General features: G+C 48.3%; 1 protein-coding gene across 3 annotated transcripts in view; it reads right to left on the reverse strand.

Moving 5' to 3' along the window:
* Positions 1-211: 211 nt before the first annotated feature.
* Ptprh (protein tyrosine phosphatase receptor type H) overlaps positions 212-25,935 on the reverse strand; it is a 110,433-nt gene continuing 84,709 nt past the window's right edge. For all 3 annotated transcript variants that reach the window (XM_063253307.1, XM_063253309.1, XM_063253308.1), the window contains 11 exons: positions 8,995-9,261; positions 7,347-7,425; positions 7,196-7,243; positions 4,248-4,341; positions 3,919-4,009; positions 3,655-3,731; positions 3,425-3,559; positions 2,808-2,930; positions 2,455-2,615; positions 869-1,004; positions 212-742 (listed from right to left, as the gene is read on the reverse strand). In XM_063253307.1, coding sequence (XP_063109377.1) covers positions 596-742; positions 869-1,004; positions 2,455-2,615; positions 2,808-2,930; positions 3,425-3,559; positions 3,655-3,731; positions 3,919-4,009; positions 4,248-4,341; positions 7,196-7,243; positions 7,347-7,425; positions 8,995-9,261 — 1,358 coding nt within the window. In that variant the 3' untranslated portion in view covers positions 212-595. The remainder of the gene's footprint in view (positions 743-868; positions 1,005-2,454; positions 2,616-2,807; positions 2,931-3,424; positions 3,560-3,654; positions 3,732-3,918; positions 4,010-4,247; positions 4,342-7,195; positions 7,244-7,346; positions 7,426-8,994; positions 9,262-25,935) is intronic.

The raw sequence follows: 25,935 nt of genomic DNA on the forward strand, positions 1-25,935 counted from the left end.
GCATGCACTCCACATGTGCGCTAGTGCCCACAGCCCAGCCCTTGGACGTAGAGGCCCTCCCTAGGCTTCAGCCGCCTATGCCTGCCAGTCTCAGGCAAAGACCCCGACCCCTCCTCTGGGACACCTGCTCCAGAGCCCAGGGCAGGAACCCGCCATCCCTCCCCCCACCCCCAGTGTCCTCTCTGGGCCCAGAAATCACTGGAGCAGCCTCTGGGGACATCCATGATTTAATAAATTAGGGTATAGCAGGAAAACAAGTGTGGTAAGGAGACCACAGGCAGGGAATCGACTTGGGCCACAGATCCTGGAAGCCTGCCTTGGCTTCCAGGAAAGGCAGAGAGGTCCGCTTGCCCATGCGCAGAGACCTTTCTGAGAGCCCTGGTGCACCCTCAGGCCACAGTGCTCTTCCAGGAGCCACCTCCCCTCGGCCTCTGCCCGGGGCCAGAGGCCGGACGTGCCGGTGCCCGGCACAGGAGGAGCCCGTGCTGCGGCCTCCCCACAGGGCCTCCCCACAGGGCCGGGAAGCCAGGGTCCAGGAACCCAGGCCCGGGACCCAGAGCTGGGGCGTGACGAGGCTGCAGGCCTGGCCCCAGGCTTAGACCTGCAGTTCGTAGGCCCCTATGGCGTTCACATTCTCGTAGATGACGTTGGCCACGTTTTCGTACTCCACCTCCTGGGTCAGCGCTTTGGCCGACAGCTCCACGTGGCGCAGAACACACTGGTGCAGGAACACGTACTGCGCCTGGGAGCAAGCAGGCGCGGGAATGAGTGCTGCTCCCGGAGCCTGTAGCCCATTGCCCATCGCCCATCGCCCATCGCCCACCGCCCACCGCCAGCCCTGGCCCGCAGCCCGGAGGGCCACCCTCACCTCCGTCTGCACCATCAGCGGCCGGCTCCGCCTCATCTTCCTCACAAAGTCGAAGGGCCCCACGAGGCCCTCACCCTCCAGCTGCCGCAGCAGGACGTCCAGAGCAATGAAGGTACCCGTGCGGCCCACGCCAGCGCTGGGCATGACAAGGTGAGGGTTAGGCGGGGTGTGCCGGGCACGCCCAGGGATCGGGGTACTCATGAGGGCCCGGAAATGGGGGTCGCCTAGCTCAGCAGAGAGCAATGACACAGCCTCCCCTGCGGCTTGGCCCCACTAAGCGCCCCACGGCTGCCTGCCCCTCGCCGGCCTGAGAAGAGGTCTGTTAGCTGGACCTGTGCTGATGCCAGGGCGGGGCTCAGACGCAGGAAGAGGAGCTCCTGGATGAGGGCTTGCAAATCTTTTTAAACCACTTTAATGGATAAATCCAGTGGTATTTTGTACATTTACAATGCTGTGCAAAACACTTCCATTGCCCCAAGAGGAGACCCTGCACTCATGAAGCAGTTACTCCTGTTCCCCTTCTCCCTCCAGCCCCCGGAAATCTGTCTTCTGTCTCTGAGGAGTTAGCTGTTCTGGATATCACATTAGTACAACTGGGCACTATGTGTTTTTCATTCTGTTTGGTTTCTTTCACTGACATAGTCTCCTCTTCTTTTCTTTTCTTTTCTTTTCTTTTCTTTTCTTTTCTTTTCTTTTCTTGAAACAGCCTCACTGTCTAGTCCAGGTTGGCCTAGAGCATGTCCTCCTGTCTCAGCCTCCCTAGTGCTGTGACTACAGGCGTGCACCGCCATGCGTGGCTTCAAATAATGTTTTCAATCTTTCCTTTTCTTTGAGACAGGTTGTCAATAAATTGCCGAGACTGGCCTTGAACTTGCAATCTTCCTGCCTTAATTTCCCAGAGTGCTGGGATCATAGGTATCACACCACCTTGTTTGGTGTGATAATCACCTTAATTAACTATTCCCTAACTGGATTAGGGAGAAAGAACCGCAGGGTGCAGGGGCTCTCTCCAGAGGGTTCCCCTGGGGATGGGGCCAGAGCCACAACCCAGCACAGCCCACAGCCACCTTGGACACCAGGCAGGAGCCACTCCAGCTTGGTTGCTTGCTGCAGGCTTTGAACCTGAGAACCCAAACTTCCTGATCTGGTTTCTTCTAAAATGGGAGGAAAGCCCTTTGTCCTGAGGGTGCTAAGGACCAGTAGACTGCTGTGTGAATTCCCTAAGCATTGCTTAAGACTGAAACCGCACCCCAGTTTCAGGGGCCAGCACCTAGGAGACGCCCCCTCCTCATCCTGACCCCGGAAGGCTGAAAGGAAGCCTTGGCAGGGAGGCACCCTGGGCTGCAGCTCCTGCTCCCTGAGCTCTGCTCCCCTGCTCCTCATCCAGGTTCTGCCCCCACCTTCCGACTCCCCTTCTGTCCTCCCTGTCCGTCCTCCACCCTCGGTGGGTGGCACTGTGCTCTTTCTCATCTGTGGCCTGATCTCCATGGCTCACCTGCCTCTCCCCTTCCTCCTTTGTAGTTCCAGGGACCCAGGGCTGTCATTCACATTTCCCAGGGCGGCAGGCAGACTCCAGACTGACTCACCTGCAGTGCACAATGGGTGGGCCCCCTGCCGGGGTCTGGTCCAGCCACTGCCTCACCATCTTCCAGAAAGCCAGCAAGGGGTCTGGGGAGGGTGGCACACCATGGTCTGGCCAAGCCAGGTAGTGGAAGTGTCGCACATGAAGGGTCTTCCGCTCCTCTATCTGGAAGGAAAGAGTTCATGGGCCCAGAACACCTGGGGGATCCCCTGGAGACCTAGGAGACCCCTGGAGACCTGAGCAGACCCTAGGAGACCTGGGTGGCCTCTTGGAGATCTGAGTGGACCCCTGGAGACCTGAGTGACACCCTGAAGACCCAGAAAGCCCCCTGGAGCACTGTGAGGAGCCAGAACTCACGTGGAGCAGCTTCAGGTCCCGCACCGCCCAGTTCTCTGTCACCTCATCACCCACCAGGGCCACCTGAAGGTTCCCGTGGGTGCAGGGCTGGCTGTCCACAGGCCAGTACTGCTCACACTTCACCTGCAGAGGACACAGCTGTCAAGAAGCAGTTCACAGGTCTCCTGCTTTGGTTGGCAAAGACTCTGCCCTGGCACTGGGGAGGAACCTGTGGGTGGAGGGGCCCAGACTCATGCCAGTTGCAAAGACCCTGCCATCCTGAGTGTGACCAGCTCACCCCCTGCTGTGGCTGTGTCCCCTGAAGTCCATGTGCTGGAAATGTCATCCCCAAAGTCCCATGTTAATTGCACCTGGAGGTGGGGCTTTGGGGAGTGGCTGGGATTCCATGAGGTGATGAGGGGGGCCCGTGGTGGAATCTGTGGCTTTCTGAGAAGAGGAAGAGAGCCCTGAGCCTGCAGCTGGTTCTGTCTCGAGGGTGATGCCTCTGCCACAGAGTGACACAGACTGCTATCCCTGGCCAACACCCTGACATCCACTTCTCAGCCTGGGAGGGTCAGTATCCCTGGCGGGGGTAGGGCCAGGTGACAGCGCCAGGACAGGACAGGCCCCACGCTCACCCGGCTGGACTCCAGGCAGTTGGTGAGCATCACAATGGTGTGACTCTGCTGCTCCCATACCAGGCGCCAGAAGTCAGGTACAGTCTGTGGCAGGGGGCCCTGGGTTGCGATGAAATCCTGGGGACTCTGGAGACCCTGGGGGAGGAAGGCAGGCAGGGGCGGGGCATGAGCCGGCTCCTCTGGCCCATGTCCACAGGTTCCCATTCCCCCAAGCCAAACCCCAACCTTACAGGCACAAAGCTGGCATTGATGTAGTTGGAGCCTGGCTGGTCCTCGAGGGGCTGCAGGGGCACCCGTGACCAGTCATCTGGGAGCAGGCACAGAGAGGGTGAGGGATGGGTCAGACCCAGGGGAGGTCATGGCCACAGGCAGAGGGACACAGGGCTGACCAGAAAGACTGAAATCTGCGCTGGGACCGGAGAAAGTTGCAGGGTGCAGGGCGAGGGCTCGGGGCATGGGGTGTGGGCACTGGTGGGCAGGAAGCCAGGACTCACAGGGCAGCACATTTCTGTAGCGGTTCTTGGCCTTGTTCTCCAGGGCCGAGGCCGTTGTCTGCGACTGGCCCTCGCCCTCCTGGCACAGTCGCTGTGGGAGAGCAGAGCAGTGTGTGTGGGCTTTCTCCATGGGCCCAAGTACGCCCTCTGCAGCACCCACAGAGACACCTGGCTGCTACTCCAGAGAGCAGCCGAGGGCACAGGGGCCTGCTGCGGATGTCAAGCGAGCAGGGCCGGGAGGCCCCACAGGCAGACCACTGCCTTGGGGAACCAGAGCAAGCGCGGGGCTGTGCTTGACCGGAAGGAAGGGTGAGGGGAAGCCGCCTCACCTGGTACTCCTCTGAGAAGCCCCGGTTACTGTCCTTCTCGTTTCTCCTGACATGGTCAGCGAAGTCCTTGGCCAGAATGTCCCCTGGGAAGAAGCTGTAGAGGGAGAAGGGGAGAGAAGTTCAGAACTCCCTTCTCCTGTGCTTTTGGGGTAAATAAAAAGGGGATTCTGATCTAGCAATGCCACTTTGGGGTAAACATCCCAAAGAAATGAAAGAGGGGATCAGTGAGGTGCTTGTGCCCCTGTGGTCTTCATAGCATTATTCACAGCAGCCCAAGGGGGAAGCAGTCCCAGCCCCATCACAGATGAGCGCATAAAGAAAACATGGCCCATCTATGCCGTGGAGTATTACTCAGCCACAAAAAGGACAGGAATGCTGACACGCACTAAATGAATTAAGCTAGTCCACACACACATACACACACACACACACACACACACACACGCGCGCGCGCACTCATGTATATACCACACACACACACAAGATGATGTTCCACTCATTTGAGGGACTTCTGGGAATCAAACTTAAGAGACACAAAGAGAATTGGTGGTTGCCAGGAGCAAGGGGCTCATCACCTAATGGACATGGAGTTTTGCAAGAGGAAACAGTCCTGGAGATGAGCAGTAGTGGTGGCCACACAGCTATGTGCTTAACCTTGCTGCATGGCAAACTCTAAAATGGTCAAGGTGCCAGGCTTGAACCTGTGATCCTCCCACCTCGGCCTCCTTTGTAACTGGGATTACAGGTGTGTGCCACCACATTCAGTTGTAATTTGAAAGATACTCTCTCCTCTCCCTCTGCCTTCAGTGTGGAGGTGTGCTGGCTCCCTTGGCCAGGCCCCAGGCACACTGAGTCGTCAATACCGTTGAGGCCTGAGCCTATGCTCCATGTTTGCTCCGCAGTAGCCTGGAGAAGCCTTGGCCCACAGCTCCACCCCACCTCCTCCTCCTGCCCAGCCCTTGGGGCTTCCCTGCCCGGTGCCTCAGGGTGGGCTGCGGCCATTGCCTCAGGGTGGGCTGCGGTGTGACCAACCCAGGCACCTCGCACTGGCATCAAACTCACAATGATCTTCCTGCCTCAGCCTCTCAACTGCTGAGATTATGTCCTGGGCTTTTGTCCTTGGCTGTAGTTTTGTTTTCTCTCGACAGAATATCACCAATTCCTACACCCAGGTCACCTGAACTTTGAAGCCATTTTCCCACCCACAGCCTAGGTGTCCTGGGAGGTCCTTGTGCTGACAGGCAAACATTCTTTGTTGGAGAGAGAACTAGGGATTGCACCAAGGGCCTTTCCACTGAGCTGCATCCTCAACCTTGGCTCTTGGGTTGTGTTTTTTGTTTTGGGGTTTTTTATCTTTTTGTGACAGGGTCTTGCTATGCAGTTCAGGCTGGTCTTGAACTTACTCTGTAGTCCAGGCTGGCTTCGAACTTATGATGATCTTCCTGCCTCAGCCTCTTGAGTGGTGAGACTACAGGTGTGCGCATCACCACACCCAGCACCCAATCTCTTTTAAAAATTGTTGTTGTTGTTTTACAACAGAGTCTTCCTAAATCACTAAGTTGCCCAGGCTGGGCTCAAATTTGTGATCCTTCTGCCCCGCCTCCCAGAGTTCTGGAGTTATACACATGCACCACCACAAGGATTCAAACACATGTACTGAAGTTGTGGGTAGCAAGTGTTCAACGGAGTGGGGTCAACTCTGTGCAGTAGGATGTGGCTGATGCTGCCCACGGCCCAAGGCCCAGGACTCCCTGGGGACCCAGTGAGGGTCCCAGCTTTCATGGTAAAGAAGAAACAGGACCCACTTCTGCCCACACCCGTGCGTACTGCTGTGCACATCCACAACCCAAGCCCACATCTTGGTCTTTAGCTCGTCCTGTGGTTGCCTGGGCTCCCCACCCCTCCTCCTCCACCTAACGTAGGGGTCTGGGCCTGAGTTACCAAGGAACCTGCTCTCCATGCCACTGGCTCCCCGGGCCACAGAGGCGCGTCCAGCTCACACTCTCCCAAGGCCGCATGCTCCCCAGCTCTGGCCTCCTCAACAGCTAGCTGGCACGTGGGACTGCCCCTACCCTGCCCTGTGGCCTTGCTGATCCCGGAGTCACCCCTGAGCCACCCACCCAACAGTCCCCCACTGCCCCATCTCCAGCAGAAGCTCTCTGAAATCCAGCCACCTCAGCCCCCAGCTGGCCACTGTCACACTCCCACCTCTGTCTCTTCTTCACCATGGTGGGTTGTGTCACTGGTCTCCCCCAAACCTCCAAGTCTCCATGTCAGAATATGCCTTTGCCCCTTGCTTCCACCCACAGGCTCTGCCTGACCTGGCCACATCTGGTCCCCTAGGGTCCCTTCCTCAGGGCCTCCCTCCCCCTGCTCATGCCTTGCGTGGCTGGCCTCTTTCCCAACGCCTTCCCCGGGTGTCAGGACTCCTCTCCTCACTGCCTCTGGGGCAAGTCTCCTCTTAGGCCTCTCATTTGATTGACTGATGCTTGAGTTTTGTGAGACAGGGCCTCGTGACGTAGCTTAGGCTGGCTTCAAACTCAAAATCTTCCTGCCTCAGCCTCCAGATGGTGGGATTACAGGACCTTGTTATAATGTTCCTCTACATCCTGTCCTTTGCTCTTGCTTTGCCAACAAACATAGTTCCTAATCCAAATTATTCTGCCTAGTAATGTCTTCTCTTGGTGGAATATAAACATCACAAGGGCAAGCCTCTTTAACTTACTGTTTCCTGGCAGAGTGCCCGATAGACTTTAGTGCTCAGTGGAAAGCTGATGAATAGAGGAATGAGTGAAGGAATGAGTGGAAGGCCTTGCTGGTGAGACAGGAACTGACTCTAGGCACCAGCTCAGGGCAGTGGGTGCGGAGCGGCCCCGTCCTCTGCCCTGTCAGAGAGCAGCAAACACAAAGACTGCCGGAAGCCACTAGCTTCCTAGGCCTCTGCTCACCTGAATGCCAAGTCCTGGGGCGTTTCCTGCTTCTGGTGCTTCCTGTTCCTGGGAAGGATAGTGGGGCAGCGGAAGGTGAGGCACAGGCTGCAGGCTTCCTTGCAGGCCTGCGGTCTCTCAGCGGCCAGCCCCACACCACATGGAGTCTCACCTCTTCTTCAGGAACAAAACCAGCAGGCCCACGAGGATGAGGATCAGGAGCACACCCACAACCACTCCAGCGATGACACCTGGGGAGGAGCCGGGGAGCCCTTAGAGCCCAGCCCTGGCCTCCTGATCTCCTGCCCCAGCCTCCCCAGCTCTGCATAGTAAAGACATTGAGGCAGAGAGGGACAGGAAACACTCTAGACAAAGCCCTGGCTCCCTCACTTTCCCTCTGCAGGTCCCCCAGGCCTGATCAAAACAATAAGGGTGAGGGGTGCATTGCAGCCGCTCCCCCGTCCTTGGCCTGGACAGAGGTTCTTGGTCCCTGGCTGTAGGGTAGACTGGCGCCCACGGCCCAGGTCCATCTCTGCACAGGCCCAGGCCGCTCGACAGTCCCCAGCAGCGCCCAAGGCCTGCTCATCCTCTTGTCCTCATCTTCTCATGGCCAGTCCTATACCCCCAAAAGAGAAGACGGTCCCCTTGGAACCTGGGCCTAAGAGACTGAGCTGCCCCAGGCCACGGAGCCTGGCGAGGTGCACTGGAAAGCACCCACTTATCCTTGCCACGGCCTCCCCCAGTCTCTCCACCCTGGACACCCAGTGTTCCAAGAGGCTCTGCCTCCAGGGAAGGGATGAACAGGACAAAGTGAGGTCTGCAGCCAAGGCACATGGTCAGAACTTTCCAAATTCAAGCTCCACACCTCTTCAGGCATCCCACTGATAAATGGTATGGCCACATTTGGTAAAAATCTGGCAAACAGCCAGCTACCATACAACCCAGCAATTCTACTCTTGGGTATATGCCCCCCAAAAATAATACATTCACACAAAAACTTGTGCACAAATGTTCGTATCAGCCTTAATTCACAACAGCCCCAAAATGGAAATTAACCTCTAATTTGTTAACCTATAAGTGGATAAATAAAATGTGGTACATCCACACAATGGAATATTACTCTGCAGTAAAAAGGAAGGAAGGAATTATTCATGAAATCATGGGCTGACCAGGGCAGGGTGATGGGAATAGTGAATTAAGAGCGATGGTGAAAGGGGTGAGTTTTCTTTCTGGAGTAATGAAATGCTCTAAAACTAGCAGTGTTGATGGCTGCACAATGTTGCTAGTATACTAAATGTTATGGTTTATGTCTAGATGTCCCCCCAAAACCTCATGCAGTTATAGCCCAATGCTGGGATCAGAGTGTGAGTGCTACACTGGCCCTGGTGGGTGGCCTGCATATAATATAAAGGAGGGAAAGAGGCTTGCTCCTCCCTCTTACCCCTTTTCCTCTTGCTGCTTTTGGTGTCTTCTGCCACCATGAATTGTTGCCCTTGTGCCATGTGCCACTCCACCTTGGAGACAGCTGATTATGAAATGAAACCTCCATAAAATGTGAGCTAAATAAACCTTTCCTTCCTTCATCTTGGGCATTGGGTATTTTGTCTCAGCAATGAGAGAAAAGAAACCCACACACTAAATATCACTGTGTTGCATCATCAGTGTGTCTGTGTACTCCCAAGCTGAATTAATCACCATGAGCAGTATGTGTGTAAAGTGCTGCGTGGTACACCCTCAGGAAGTTGTCTCACAGCAAAAAGGCCCCCAAAGGCCCCCGGGGACTCCCTCCCACGAGGGCTCCCAGTGCCCCCCCTGCTCACCTGCACTCTCAGTTTGGCAGGTCACCGAGGCAGATTTAGCTCTCAGACCGTGCCAGAGGGTTACCACGGTGGCTGTGTAGGACTGAGCTGGCCCAAAGCCCAACAGATGCACGTGGTTCCCGCATGAAGAGTTGTCCTGGGTGCTCCGCTGCATGCCCACCTCCAGCTCAAAGCCTTCATACCCTCCAGAGGGACAGGACCAGTTCAGGAGGAGCCCATAGCCCCCCGAGGTGCTGACGCAGGAGACCAAGGTGACCGAGTTGGGAGCTGAGAAGGAAAGGTGGAGTGTAAAGGTGGATGTCCTAAATACTCTACAATGCTTTCATCTACTTGAATGGTGTTACACTGTCTTGATATGTTTGATGCTGTAGCATATGAAGTTATACTCAAATATTTCAAGGAAAAAGACACTATGGTAACTACTATTAAGTCGGGTTATTTGGTGGTGAAGCACTAGGTTGCTGAAAGTGTCATGCTTTAACCTGTATTGTTATGTTGTTATGCCCCCTTTTATCTCAACCTCTCCCTTATTCATTAAAAATTTATTTAATTTTTTAAATTTCTTTTTTAAACTAAGGGGAAAAATAAAAAAAACTAGCAGGATATATTATAGTAACTTTTTTGATTTCCTATTAACTTGAAGTCCTGTAATACCCCCATTATCTTGTTTTGACTGATTAGACTCTATTCTGCTCTGTATTAAAGTATCAAGTATCAGAGTATAGGTAACTACTTTAAAGGCAATAAGATTCACTATGATGCCCATTCTGGTTTGACTAGTATCCTCTTTTGAGGTTCTGTAAGATTTACAATGTTTAGGTTTTATTGGTCTTGTTCTCTACTGTTTTGTTCAACTTTATAATACCTAATGAGATAGACAATTCTTCTTAAGGAAGCAAGAGGCATTATGGTAACCATTGTTGATAACCTTGTACTCTGTTTTTACATCATGTGCTATGTCTATCCTTGGTTTTGACTGACAACTTTGTTTTATCATGCTTGATTTTATTCTCTTACAAAAAAAAGTAATAAGATCTAAGGGAGCAATAAAACCCAAAATGTGTAAATTTTGTTGTAATAAAGAGAGGGAAAAAAAGTGCCCTAAAGGATACAACAGCAAGGGTGTTTAGGTGTGTTAAATAGAAGACCATATTAATATTTTTGATTGGATTACTGAACACAACTATTTGCAGTCTCACTGTTTGAATGTTCACTTTGTATGCTTTGATCCTGTGACCTGAAACATCGTTTCTAAGATGATAGCGTGTAATCTATTAACTGGTGATAGCTTACTGGGTTTTTTTTTTTTTTTGTAGTTCTGAATTACTTGTACCCTTACACTGTTTTGTTTTGTTCTGCTTTTTTTCTATTTTTCCTTTTAAATTAAAAAAAAAAAAGGTGGATGTCCTCAGAGGGTCTGCTCTTCCCAGCAATGCCAAGTGGCCTGGCCATCCCAGGCCCTGGCAGATGGGACGAAGCCACAAAGAACCTAGAAACTCAAGACCTGGCAAGGACCAGCACCGTCTGAGCTCTCTCTGACCCCCGAGCCTCACCTACCACCTTCCTGTTCTCGCACAGTAGACACATGTTCCCTCCCACTGCAGTCCGAGGGAGCCCTCTGTTTCTACATTCTTGCAGCCTGTGCAGTTCTGAGACCCAGACGTTGCATTACTTGAAGTGCACTTACCTCCCAGCCCACAGAGCCTGGTCTGTCTCTGGCCCCTCCCATCCCATTCCTAGATACACTGTGTCGCTAGAGCGGCTTCCCACTTGAGTCTGCTTGGCCAAGAAGGCCAAGAGAGATGCCCAGGGCCCATGTGCCCACAGTGAAACCAGTCTCTGGAGCAATTCTGATTCTGCTGGTACCTGGAACCCGCACGTGTGGGCTAAGAGATGACTTAGTGGAATCACCTGCTGACCAGGGTCCAGTGAGTGAGGCGGTCAGTCCCTGGCAGGTGGTAGTAACTCTCCTCCCTGACCCCAAATGGACCCAGGGTTTGGGACCCAGAGAGAGCCCCATGGTTTGGAAATCCCTGCCTGCTAAAGAATGACAGCTCCCAGAAGCAGCACATACCATCCAAACTCTAGGGGGATCATCAGGGTCCCCAAGCTCTCTCATTCCCAGCAATCTCCTAAAGCCCCCGATTCTTTCCCACTGCCATCCTAGTCAGACTGCATCACGCTGGGGCCTTGCTGAGCGTGCACTGGCACCACCCCGGCTGTGCCTCTTAGTCCCGCCTGCAGCACCCACAGCGTCTGTAGAGCTTTGGGTCCCAGTGGCAAAACTGCCCCTTGACGCGTGAGGTCCCATAGGTGCACAGGGAAGACTGGAGCACAGTGGAGCTGTCCTGCCCAGAGTGATGGAGCCATCAGGTTGGTGCTACAGCCCAAGGCTGGTTACAGCATTAGGGGACTGGTAAAGGGAGTAGGGTCAGGACCTCCAGGACACTGTGATGGACCCTGCTTCATGCAGCCTGGTCCCCGAAGCTTCTTAGGAACAGAATCCTGCAGTCACGGTCTGGCAGCAGCACAGACCGCCTTTCCTCTTCAGGGCACAATCACCCACTCCATGTGTGTGGCTCCCCCAGAGGGAGGAAGCTGTGTATTAAACAGCCAGCTCCTACCACACATAAGCCCATACTAGGCAACTTGGTGACTAGCAAGATCCTGGCTCACAATGAAAAGTAAAAGGGGCTGGGGAAGATGTAGATCAGTGCAAAGGCCCTAGGTTCCATCCCCACCACCCTAAATAAAAGTGCCCTTTGCCTTCCCATGAGTGGGAAGAGCTGAGAGCCAGCAAGGAAAACCAGAAGAGTGGAACAGCTTCAGGAAGCACGCAGGGTTTCGGAAAAGCTCGAATGCACAACAGACAGGCAAAGCAAGGAAAGGTGAAAAGTGTCAGTGCTGCCTCTCCAAGGACACAGAGAGGATGGGACCAGGGCTGGCTTTGAGAAGAAACCCACTGTGGCCTCCACATAACTGGGGTTGGAGGCAGAGCCAGGGCCACTGTGCTGGGGCTCGCTGTTGGGGCTCAGCCACCCCAGGCCTCAGCAGCCCTGGCATAGCCTCTCTTTGTTGTGGCCGGCTGGGAGACAGTACCGGAGGGCAGAGTTGGTGGTGAAGCCTCTGGGAACGCAGGTAGTACTAGGTAGTACTAGGGTGCAGAGGGCAGGTACAGATAGCGCCTACCCTGCAAGGATGAGGCCCCTCCTGCGAGGTTCTCTGAAGGGTTGGGTCTGAAAGTGCCGATGAGCCTAGGGTACTGCTGGGCTGTAGTCTCTGAGCCCTTCAGCCCAGAACTAGCAGTCTCTGCCATTTGTTCAGGGTTACACCTCTGCTTGGATGTTTGCCCCATCCAGCGGCAGGGCACAGGGCCCTGTAGAGCAACCAGGCACCTCACCAGCTCCTGAGCCACCCAGGCAGCTCAGGACAGCAGAGGCTGGGGGCAGGGGCAGAAGGAAATAAACAAATGATCAAGAGGTGTGGAGGGAACACAGCCCTGAGGTGACAGCATACCACAGACCAGCCTGGCCCACCAGAAAGGTGGGGCCCGTCAGGAGAGCATGGGCAGGCACACACAGGCACAGCGTGAATCCCGAGTGACCCCTTGGCTGGAGATTTCAGGATTACGGGTTGGGGAAGAAACCATCAGCCCAGAGGAAGTCTTTTTACTCATCTTTCTTTCTTTCTTTCTTTCTATGTGTTGTTTCTTCCTCTTTTGTCTAATTTTATTTACTTTTTATTTGGATTTATTTCTCACTCTTTGTGCCTCCTCTTTCTCATCTTCCTTTTCTTTGTTAAGCTCTTGGATTTTCTTCCATTTTTCCTTTCCCTACCCCTTTCACTTTTATTATTATTACTTTAACATTATTGCTTTTCCCTTTCTCAATTTTTAGTCTTTTAGTTTATACTTCTATTATTACTGCCCTTTCTCTTCTATTATTAACAGGGATATAGTTGTTGCTTTCAACTAGTTTTTATTATATTTCAGTATCTGGCTTGTCTTTGCGTCACTGTTTTTTCTACTCTGAGTGGCACTGGAGATCCAGGCCTCAAAGGAAGGTGGGTAATTAAGAATACCTTCACAAAAAAGTAGAAGAGATATCCACCCCAACAGAAGCACCAATCACAGCAGAGAAATACAAGACATCCAAAACCCAGGCAACATGATTCCTCCAAACCCCATAACTCATCAGTACCTGAATGCAAAGATACTGAAATGGACAAAATGCCAGACAAGAATTCAAAAGACTATTTTTAAAATAACCTATGACTCCACAGAGAATACAAACAAACATTTAAATGAATTCAAGAAGACAATATAAGCTATGAAGGAGCAATTCAACAGAGATGGAGATTCTGAAAAAGAACCAAACAGAAACCTTGGAAATCAGCTCAATAAGTCAAATCAAAAACCTAGTGGAAAGCTTCACCAATAGACTGGATCGAGCAGGTGATAGAATTTCAGAGGTTAAAGAAAAGGGTGATGAATTATTATTACTCTCTAAGAGTAATAAAAAATCATATACCAAATATTCACAAACTCTAGGACACAATAGACCAAGCATGAATTTTTGGTATAGAACAGGGTACTGAGGTACAGGTGAAATGCATAGAAAATGTATTTAGTAAAATAATAACCAAAAATCTCCCAAATCTCAGGAAAGATTTGAACATCCAGGTACAGGAAGCATTTAGAACCCCAAATAGGTTATGACCAGAGAAGAACCTTCTCCTGTTGCATTACAATTAAAATGCCAAAAGTACAGAACAAGGAAAGAATATTAAAAGCAGCAAGAAAAAAAATGGCAAAAACATCATTATAAAGGCAAAGACTTTAGAATAATTGTAGATTTTTTAGCAAAAATTCTAAAGGCCAGGAGGCTTTGGAATGATGTATTTCCAACCTGATAGGAAATGTCAACCTAGATTACTATCTCCAGGCAAGCTATCTTCAAAATCAAATGACAAATACATATCTTCCAAGATAACCATAAACTAAAGGAACTCAGAACTACTAAGCCAATACTGAAGAAGAAGCGTGAAGGAATAATGCACATGGAAGACAGAGTAGACAAGAAAATGAGAATTAGAAAAGGACCAAACAGTACAAAAACAAAATGGCAGGAATTAAGACATACTTTTTATAATAATTCTGTATGTAAATGATCTTAATTCTCCAACTGAAAGATAGACTCGCAGAGTGGATTTAAAAATTTAAAAAGCGACCCAACTGTTTGCTAGCTATAAGAAACACATCACCAATAAAGACACATGTACAACGACTGAAAGTATAAGGGTGAGAAAACAGTATTCCATGCAAATGGAATCTAAGCAAGCAGGAGCAGCTATACTCACGTCCAACAAAACAGACTCAAGCCCAAATTTTGCCAGAGGAAAGAAAGGCCACCATATACTGACAAAGAGAACAGTTCACCCAGGAGATACAATTGGATTGTGACCTTATTTTTCTAGATGCCAGGAAGTAAGGATGTCCATCAGTTAACTCCTCCCCCCCCCTTTTTTTTTCTGTACCAGGGATCAAACCCATGACCTTAGGGTTGCCAGGGAGGCGCTTATGCCACTGAACTAAATCCCCGGGCCCAGGAGATATAATTGTAAATATATCAAGCTGATTTCATTGCACTAGAGTTCATAAACAAACACCACTCCTCGTGAAGGGACAGGAAACCTCAATACAGCTGTAGTGGGGTCAACTCAATATATCACTCTTGCTTCTGCTGCAGCAACTATTGAAGTGCAGCAGCCATGGCTCTGCGCTAGCCCATGGCCATGGGCCTCAACAAGGGGACAAGGTGACCAAGAATGTGAGCAAACTGAGGCACAGTCCCTGCGGTGGATGTCTCACCAAGCACACCGAGTTCATGCGGGTCATGACCCAGGAGGTATGCGGCTTTGCCCTCTGCGAGCTGTGCACCTTGGAGCTGCTCAAGGTCTCCAAGGACAAGTGGGTCCTCAAGCTCATCAAGAAAAGGGTTGGGATGCACATTTGTGCCCAGAGGAAGCAGGAGAAGCTAAGTAACAAGGTGACCACTGAGGAAGGCAGCTGCAAAAAGGACTGCACCATGTTGAGTAAAACTTTGCAGGAAAAAAATAAAAAATAATAGATCACTCACACCAACTCAGACCTTCACTCCTAAAATCAATAAACAGATATTAAAGTTAAACTGTATAATCACTCAAATGAACACAGCAGAGAGCTACAGAACATTTCACTCAGCAACTGCAGAATATACATGGTTGCAAGAGCACATGAACTTTCCACAAAATAAATCATATTTTAAACCATAGAATCAATCCCGGGGCTGAGGATACAGCTCAGAGACACAGTGCCTACCTGGCAAGTGTGAAGTCCTATGTTTGACTCCCCTTACTTCCTCCCAATAATTCAGTATTAACAAATACAAAAAATGGAAATAATTTCTTACATCTTTTCAGATCATAATGTAACGAAACTAGAAATAAATAGAAAGAGAAACCTCAGAAACTGCACAAACACATAGAGATTGAACAATGCATTTTGAATGGCCAATAGAGCATTAAAGAAATCAAGGGGGAAATTTAAAAATTCATAGAATCGAATGAAAGCATTGGGTATAATTCAGTACTTATTCATGATAACAGCCCTAAGAAACTAGGTGTAGAAGTATTGCACCTCAACATGATAAAGCCATATATCACAAAATGACAGCTAACTGATACTGAATGGGGAAAAACTGAAAACATTTTCTCTAAAATCAAGAATAAGATAATAACACACATTGTAACTACTCTCATTCAATATAGTGCATGAAATTCTAGCCATAGCAATTAGATAAGAGAAGGAAATAAAAAGAAAAAGTAGGATACATTATTCTTATTTGTAGACGATACAGCTTGCACTTAGAAAACTGTACATATGCCGGGAGAACATGGCGGACAGATAACAGCAACTACCGGAGGCTCTCTGAAAAACTAGGCTCAGAAGCCAGGTATGGTGCGGACTAAAGAGACATAAGCAGGTGGAGTTATGCTCTGCTGACTCAGGAATGAACTCGGCTGAGAGAAACCAACTTGGAATGCAGTCCTGGTGCTAAAACAGGAACAGAAAAGCCTCGCTGCTGAGGCTGGACCCCGCGCCATTGGAAGCCGCGATTTGGGTTACCCGCTGCGCAGTGGCTGGCTGCCTCCACAGCGGCTCGGCAAGGAGAGAGACACACGGAAACTCTGAGAACGGGAGTCTGCGAACGGAGTCGAAAACAGGACAGGCAGGGAGGCATGTACTGACTTGTGGCAAGGTGAGTGAGAGAAACTGACACTCCACCACAGTTTGACTCCAGCGGACTTTCTGGGCCCGAGCAGTCCTGCAGGAGCAGGGCGCGGTGGCGACTCCAGCCACACATCCCCCTCTCGGGCGGGATTGCTGAAAAGTGCCTGGCCTGTGTGACGCCGCTGCCGGCGGCCCCGTAGGCTGGCCCAACCCAGATCCCAGAGCCTGACGGAGGCTGGGAGGGGCGGGCCCCGCCTAGGCTGCCTGGTGTGCAGCGTTGAGTGGGAACTCCTAACCGGCGCAATTCGATCAGGCTGTGGCTGACAGGGAGAGAAGCTGGGCCTCTCATATAAGCTTGCATATATAAGGAACAGAGAATATGGGAAGAGGCAGCAACAAGAAAGGCTCCTCGGCCCCCAATTCTGAGAAACAGGCAATAGTGGACACCGCACCAATACACATAAGGCGCCATATAGAGAGCCTCATAGACCAATTCAGGAATGAAGTTATCAACGACCTGAAGCTAGAAGTATGCAAAATACTTAGAGAAATGCTAAGCACCACCCAAGAAAAAACAGATGGTGGAATGGAAGAACAGAAAAAGAGGGGAGAATTGTTTGATGGAGAAAACAGGGAAAGCATAGAATACGTGAAGCAGGTTCAAAGGGACTACCAAGAAACTAAGAAGTCTATCGAAGACTGGCATAACAGCTTGAAAGAAACTAAGGACAGACTATCTGAACTGGAGGGCAGAATTGTAATATGGGAGAATGAAATGAAAAACTTCTTAAAAATAACAAAGAAACAAACAGCAATAATACAAAGACAAGAAGATGATAAGAGGATCCATAACTTAAGGATTAAGAACATAAAAGAAGAAGTAGGGACACAAACAAATGAACTACAAAAGCTACTCACAGAAATAATCCAGGAGAATTTTCCTAATTTAGCAAAAGGTAAAGATACTCAGATGTATGAGGCATACAGGACCCCAGCCACCTACAACCCAAACAGAGCAACACCCAGGCATATAATAATAAAAATTCCAGAAATTCAATACAAGAACAGAATATTAAAAGCTGTCAGAGACAAGAAACAGACCACTTACAAGGGAGCACCCATCAGAATTACAGCAGATTTCTCTGCACAAACCATCAAATCACAAAGAGCATGGGGGGAAATAACTCAAGCTTTAAAAGATAATAATCTCCAGCCAAGATTGAGATATCCTGCGCAACTGTCCCTGGAAATTGATGGAAAAACAAGGTGCTTCCAGGATAAAGAGGAACTGGGGGAATTTGCAACCACCAATTCAACTCTACAGAGAGTATTGCAGGATATTCTAAAAAAAGAAAAATACAAAGAATCCAGAAATAGTGGAGGCCACAACGAATGGAGCAGAGAACAAAATGAAGAAGACAAACTGACAGCTACTGACAGAATAAGAGCTCAACAGAAATGAGGCAGAGAAGATTGGATGATAGGAACAGCTATTTTGGAGAAAATGACATCTTAATAGGTAATACTGATTTAGTATCATCTTGTTTTGAAGTCTCATCTAGCTTTTGTCCTGTCTCCAATGGTCTAAATAGGCTGTATCTTACTGGATTTTATTATGTACGATAGTATAAGCAAAAAACCTTTTAAAGACAAGGAGATTATACAGAAACCATTGTTCATTTTCTGTTAGTCGATTCTAAATACTCTGTAATGCTGTCATTCTCTTAAATGGTTTTACATTGTTTTGATATACTTAATGCTACAGTATACGAAGTTATACTCAAGGATTTCAAGGAAAGAGACAATATGGTAACTACTTTTAGGTCAGGATTATCTGGTAGTGAAACACTATTCTGCTTAAATGGTTATGTTTTGATCTGTGCTATTTCGTTGTTATGCCATCTTTTATCTCAATCTCCACTCCATTATTTACTTTTTTATTTTTATCCTTTTAATTAAAGGAAAAAAATAGCAGGATATATTATAGTAACCCACTTTGACTTTCCATTACCTCGATTTAAAGCCCTGTATTACTCTTACCATCTGGTTTTTAACTGATGTTCCCCTATTCTGTTTTGCTGGATAGTATCAGGTTCGAAAATTTAGGCATCAGCTGTGAAGATAATGAGATTCATTATAACGCCCATTCTCGTTGACTTTTATCTACTTTTGAAGACCTACAATGTCTCCAATGTTTTGGTTTTGTCGGTTTTATTCTTTACTGTTTTGTTCAATTGTATTATAACTAACGATATAAGCAATTCTATTAGAGATAGCGGGAGGCATTATGGTAACCATTGTTGATCACCCTGTATTATGTTTTCACATTATCTATTATGTCCACCCTTTTGACTTGACCGATTCTGTTCTGTTATGTCACATTTGGTTTTACTCTCTTCCAAAAAAGTAATAAGAACCGTGGGAGCAATGAAACCCAAAATGTGTAATAGTCATTGTACAAAAGAGAGGAAAAGAAAGTGCTCTAAACTATATAACTGCATGTATATTTAAGTGTATAAGATAGAAAATGATATCACAGTTTTATTGGATCATTGAACAGAACTGTTTGCAGTATCATTGATGGAATGTCCACTTTACAAGCTTTAATTTTGTGACTTGAACAATTATTTCTAAGATGACAATATGTAATCCATTAACTAGTGATTTCCTACTGTTCAATTTTTTCTGCAAATCTGTATAACTTGTACCCTTTCTCTGCTTTTTTTTTTTCTTTTCTCCTTAAATAAAATTAAAAAAAAAAAAGAATCTAAAAAAAAGAAAACTGTACATATGCCACAAAAAGATTTCTAGATTTGATAAACTGATTCAGAAAAGTGTCGTGATACAAAATCAACATTAAAAATAAATAGATTTTCTGGGCATGGTGGCACGCCCCTGTAATATTAGCTTGGAGGAGGCTAAGCCTAGAGGATTGCTTTAAGTTTGACTCCAGCATGGGTGTGATAATAAGCTCAAGGCCAGGCTGAACTACATAGCAAGACCCTATCTAAAAATGAAAAAAAAAAAGGTTTTTATACACCCATAATGAATGCAGCTTAAGACCATACTCAAAAGAAAAATACATGAAACTCACATGGAAAAATAGAGAAGAGTTACCCTAGTGTAACAAATGCAAAGAATACATGAAATAATGTGGTAATCATGATTCCCCATTACATTCCTTTCAAATCTTAAGATGCTTTCATTCCTTCAATGGAATGATTTCATTCTGGGCTGTTTGATTTTGTTGTTTGTGATGATATCAACAGTTATTTTGAAGAAAACAAAACATTATAATGCCCAGTGCTGATTTACTATGATCTTGTTTTGACATCCTAACAAGTTTTGTGCTTCTGTCTTCCCTGGTTTTATCATGATGTAACTTATTGGATTTTATTATATGTGATAGTATAAACAAAATTTTTTATAGACAAGGAAATAATACAGTAACCATTGTTGCTCTTTTGTTAGTTGGTTATGAATACCCTGTGATACTTTCATTCTCATGAGGGGTTTTCCACTGTCTAATTATGTTTGATACTATAGTATTTAAAGGTATATTAAAATATTTCAAGGAAACAGACAGTATAGTAGCTACTGTAATGTCAGGTTATCCTGTGGTGACACACTATGTTCCTTAAATTGTTCTGTTCTGACCTGTGTGGTCATGTCTTCATTTATCTTAATCTTTCTTCAAATAAAATAAAACATAAAAAACAAGCTAGGACCACAAAGCCTCATTCATGCTTTCGCTTTCTATGTAAATTACAGGTTGAAAGGGAACTGCTTCACATTGTCACACTCCATCATACATGCTGTGGTGATTCACTTTGGCTCATTTTCGTTTTCCACATTTTTGTGTGGCTCACAGAAAGCTGAAGTTTCTGTGTGTGTTTTTTGTGTATTTCTATTGAATCACCATACTTGCCACTTTCTCCTGTCTGTTCTCAAGCACTCAGTACCAATCCATACAAAAGGAGGGCCCAACAGCCAAGTGTCCTGTTGTATCCCCAACCCCAGAATCTAGGAGGCTGGGAAAGGAGGATCTCAATTCAATTTGTGCTGGGGAAATTGAGCAAAACATTTCCTTAAAACAAGCAAACAAACACAAACACGATGCAGAGAAAAGATCGGTGTGAAGATTCATCAGTGAATCTCCAGTACCATGGAACTGAGGAGCTTAAAATACTGGCTGCTAGGTTTCAGCTAGATTTAGGGGAAAAGGACACAGTGGTAGGCAGCAGACAAAGACCCTCTCTGAGTCTCGCTGTGCAGACACTGGAAGATACCTATGACAGGAAGAAATGAAACAGGGAAGTTGTCCCCTGGACCCAGGAAAGATCTGAAGCAAGATTTGAAGACCATGGTTTGAGGCAACAGAGAAACTTCAACAAAGAAGAAGCGAGTAGTGGGCTACCCTTTCTCCTAGTGTTGCATCTCATTGTGTGAAAAGAGCTGTACTAATTTAGAGACACACAGGGACTGTCGGGAACCCCAGAGGCCTCCACACAGATATGCAGCAATGGGACGAAGCATTAGAGGCCAAGAACTGTACTAGCTGCCGTGACTGCTTCTCCTGTGGGCCTGGATGCCCCACGGGGGACAGTGATTGGCTGTGACCCGTCTTGGACAGGGGCCAAATGAGCTTCAAATGCAGAACAGCCCTTGGCCCCATTTAGCAGCTTCAGCTCAGTCAAGCATTTAGAAGACCCCTGATTTCTAAAGGGGCAGGCTTGCTGAGATTATCCACTACCTGGCCATGAATCCACTGCAGGGTTGCTGGGATAAGTCAGCACACTGCTGGACTTTGTCTCCACACATTATCTACCAGTGACAGCAGAGAGAAACCCGCAAGTGATTTTTTTCAATCTGTCTTCTCTTATTGCTTTGTTTTACTCTTAATGGTTTGATCTTATTTTTATGTGAATGTGAGTGTAGTTTTTAGTCTTTCTCTGGCTGTTGTTCTAGGGTTCTTTTCTTTGCTTGTTTGTTTTGGTACTGGGAACCAAACTTACAAGAGCAGCCTGAAAGTCCGGCAGTTATGGTGCTGAGCTAAGTCCCCGGCCTGTTTTTTTTTTTTTCTTTTCTTCCTTTTCTCTTTCCGTCCTATCTTCTGCACAAATCCCCCAAGGTATTGCATGATCTACCTTTACCCTCCAGCCTTGCTTCTAATCTTTTACTCTTCTTCAATTTCTATGCTTTTTCCAAAATAACATTTTAATTTTTCTCCTCTGAGAGTAAAATTTACATAAGGTAGGCTTTTGCTTATTGGCTACAGTTTTCCAATTTGGGTTAGATTTTGTTACTACAATTCTGCTTCTTAAAGCTAAAGGTGGCACATTAGTGATTACCTCAGTTTGCAGTTTTCTGTGCTTGTTTCATGCTACAGTTACTGCTAATTGTACCACTTCAGCCAAAGTGACATAACTGTTCCAACCAACTGTTCTTCCAGGTGTAAAGCAGGACTGAGGTTGCCTAAGGGCCATACAAAACACTGTGGGCCGGTAACAAAGAACCAAGTGCTCGACCAACCAGGCAGCAATTTCTTATCCCCAATAAACTGAAGTGTTGGATCTTGAAACACTCACAATCTAAGAGCCAGCTCCACCTGCATGATGTCCCTGACAAAGTCATTTTCTAAGGGTTCTAAATACAACCAATAAAACTGTACCCAATATGCAACTGAAAAACATCAACCTAGTAATTCAATTGAAAAACTAAGAAAATGAGGCACAAACCATTCAGGACCCCTCCTCCTGGCTCTCAGGAGCTCTTCCTATTCCAATTCTAATTCCCCAATACATTTTCTGACTCTTAAGAAAGAAGAAAACAGAACATGAGAAAATGCGTAAAGAAAATGCAATCCCAGTCATCCAGTGCACCAAAGACAAACCCAGGGGACAAAGAGGTGGGACGACCTGAAATCCAACCCCCCCCCCACTCCCAGGCTCTCGGAAGTCATAAAACAAAGCAAATGAATGAAGTTCTAGAAAAAGTCAACTCAGAAATAAGTTCTCACATAACTACAGAGATGGTGACCATGGTGAAAAATATGCTGAGTAACTCTAGAGCAGATACAGACAAAACATAAAATTTTTAGAAATGATGGAAATCAGGACTGCCCCAAATAGGAAAGAAACACAATCCATAAAATGAATTTGAGCCTACATCCAGGACAGTAAAACTTATACTGAAAGTATCTGTAGTAGAATATCCCAACATGAGGACAGAATCTCAGACACAAAAGACAGGCTTCATGTACTGATCATAAGAAAATCTTCATGTGGCACAGTACCATGAGATATCAATCCAGCAGATTCTAGGTCATGTAAACAATTGATTGCGAAGCCGGGCATACAGTTCAGTGGCAGAAGCAACCATCCGGCAAACCTGAGGTCATCAGTTCAATTCCCACCAACGAAAAAAAAAAAAGAATAAAAAAACTGATTGGAGAAACTGAAAAAGCAGGAGGTGCTATGCATGATACAAAAATCCATTCACAGACAGAAAGGCAAAACACTTCCCGGACGGGGAAATAACACTCGGAAACCCAGATAAGTAAGGGATATAAAACATGATCAAAAAAATCTACAACCAAGCACATCATAATCAAGATTCCAGAAATTCATCACAAGAACAGAATACTAAAACCCACCAGAGAAATAAATAAATCATCTATAAAGAATTGGCCATTCAGAAACACAGCTGACTGTTGGGAGCCACCACATTGCCGAGCCGCCTCATATAGCGATCATGCGGCCTGTGGTAAAGAGTAAAGCCTGAGTTAGATTACCCCTCCCATCGAGCACGTTAGTTTCCTGCTTACCGCGTAAACAACCCGCTCAATAATATGTTAGCCAATCAGCTTGCCTTGCTTACTTTAACATGATTGGACACTGTATCCGTATATATACTGGTGCCACCCCTGGGGGAAAGTAGAAGCCCAAAAGGAGCCGCAGAGAGCGGACCGGTAGAGGCTTCAGAGAGAAGCCCAAAAGGAGCCGCGGAGAGCGGACCGGTAGAGGCTTCGGAGCGAAGCACGAAAGGAGCCGCGGGGAGCGGACCAGAGGAGGCTTCGGCTGGGAGCGATCCCAGGACAGGCTGTACAGAGAGAAAATAAAAAAAAAGGTTGTCCACTGCCAGACTTTGTCGTGTGTCCTTCCTGCCGGCCGGGAGCGACATCGACATTTGGTGGCCCGTACGGGGAACAACTGATCACCCCCGAGACGTGGTAGTGGACAACGTTCCTTGATACAGCACTGCGAGACAGGTGAGTAGGGGATAAACCTGGGCCCTGGGTGGTGCGCACCTACAGGGTTTTTAGACTCCCCTCAGGCTCACGCGTAAGTGGCGGATTTTTGGGCCTCACGCGGTGAGTAACATATTAAATATGGGTAACGTACCGAGTAACGACACCCAGCCCTTGGTACAGGTCCTCCGGAAGCTCTTAAAGTCCAGAGACCTCAAGGTGGGACACAAAACGCTGGAGAGCTTTTTTGAGGAGATTGATAGTTTCGCTCCCTGGTTCTTGCCCACAGGGCACTTAAACCTGCCCTCGTGGGAGAAGTTGAGCAGGGATCTTTCTCTAGCGGAAAGGGAGGGCGGGGCTTCGGTCTTCGCTCGGCCACTGTGGGAAATGATATATGCATGCTTAAAGAGCGAGGGTGGTTGCAGGGAAGGCTCTCAAGAGCTCATTAAAGTGCGTAGGGCATTCAAACAGGCCCAGTCAGGGAGCTCCCGGGAGGGGTCCGTCAAAGGAGACAAAGATATAAAGGAGGAAGACGGGGCTCAGGCCTCGGAGTCGTCTGACTCCGAGAACGAAAAAGGCTTAGACAACGATGAGACCAAGGAGCCTAGATGCCAAGAGGATAGGCCGCTCGATAAGGAGTCGCAGGGTTCTTTCCCAGCGTTGCGCCGTGAATTGCGCTCCGCTCAACTTGGTCTGCGGAGGAGTAGAGAGCTCCTGAGCGCCCCCTGGCGCGAGAGGGAGGCGAAGCCTTCCGCCCCACCTTGGGGACTGTTCCCGGAAGCGATCCCTCGCCACGAGGCGGCCACGTGGGAGCTCCCTCCCCTTTCGCCAAAACAGGAAGTGATGCACGGGCCCCCATTTTCCGCCCAATCACGGCCGCCGTCTTATGCTCCGCCGCCGGCGGGTCGGTATTTTTACAGGCGGCTTTGGCAGGGGGGACGTTTGTCTCATGAGGTACATCCACCACCTGGGATAGATAGTGGCCCCTACGGGATATTTCCTGTACAAGTAGCTATGGGCCAGGGACGTAATACATGAGAGCCTTTTGAGATAAAACAGATTAAAAAACTTAAAAATGCAGTTACAACCTTTGGGCCGACTGCGCCTTACACCATTGCCATGCTGGAGAACCTGTCTTCTGGGCCCCTCACCCCCGCGGACTGGATTCAGCTGGCAAAGGCGTGTCTGCCCTCGGGTAGTTACCTAGATTGGCGAGCCTGGTACACAAAGTTCTCTGCCGAGCAGGCTAAAAAAAACGCCGGTCGAGGAAATGGGGGCTGGGGATTTAGCTCAGCGGCATAAGCGCCTGCCTTGTAAGCAGGCAATCGCCAGTTCGATCCCTGGTACCAATAAAAAAAAAAAAAAAAAAAAAGATAAAAATAAAAAATAAAAAATAAAAAACAAAAAGGGGGAGTAAGCCAAGGCCTGCCTCCAAAGGCGCGGTTATCTATGGCATGACAATGGATGGGCCCGGATCCGGTAATCAGCTGGAACCGAGGCGCGGTTTGTGTTTTTCTGCAGGAATCGGGACGAGAACCACTGTGGGTACCGGAGAGACTGACACGGTCGACAAAGCCCTCGACTAAAGATCAGACCTGCCCTACCGGAGATCCATCACAGACCAACCAACAAGATAAATAAAAATAGCGGTAGCCCAAAATAGACAAAAAGATCCTCAGGCATATGCATGGCTCGCTCGCCTAGCCTACAACGGAGTCTAGGGACGGTGAGCTTCCCACACTCCTCCTCTAAAAAATTATGATATAGCAGGGTAGATGAGTCAATGACGGATAAGAGCATGCCTCCCCAGCATGACTCAACCTAAGACAGGCCCTACCCCATACCGCACAAAAGCCGCTAAATTACTAGGTTCCGCCCAAACCAAATGTCGCCCCGGGGGGATCATGCGGAGCGACATGAGTATATGCCTGTGTGCATCCAGGTTCCGTCCGGTTCCTTCCTGGCCCTGGAAAAAGGACGAGGGCCTCGGGGCCTCGGCAGACTCGGGGACGGCCGACCCGGGCCGACGCCGAGAGCCCTTGGTGGGCCTCCTATCAGGGCATAGGCCTCTACACTCAATTCAGGACGGGCTGCGATGCATAGACTTATTTAAAATAAAAAAGGGGGAGATGTTGGGAGCCACCACATTGCCGAGCCGCCGCATATAGCGATCATGCGGCCTGTGGTAAAGAGTAAAGCCTGAGTTAGATTACCCCTCCCATCGAGCACGTTAGTTTCCTGCTTACCGCGTAAACAACCCGCTCAATAATATGTTAGCCAATCAGCTTGCCTTGCTTACTTTAACATGATTGGACACTGTATCCGTATATATACTGGTGCCACCCCTGGGGGAAAGTAGAAGCCCAAAAGGAGCCGCAGAGAGCGGACCGGTAGAGGCTTCAGAGAGAAGCCCAAAAGGAGC

This window comes from Cavia porcellus, unplaced genomic scaffold (assembly GCF_034190915.1).
Source record: "Cavia porcellus strain 051 isolate PalLab524CR breed Dunkin Hartley unplaced genomic scaffold, mCavPor4.1 scaffold_7, whole genome shotgun sequence".
Lineage (NCBI taxonomy): Eukaryota > Metazoa > Chordata > Mammalia > Rodentia > Caviidae > Cavia > Cavia porcellus.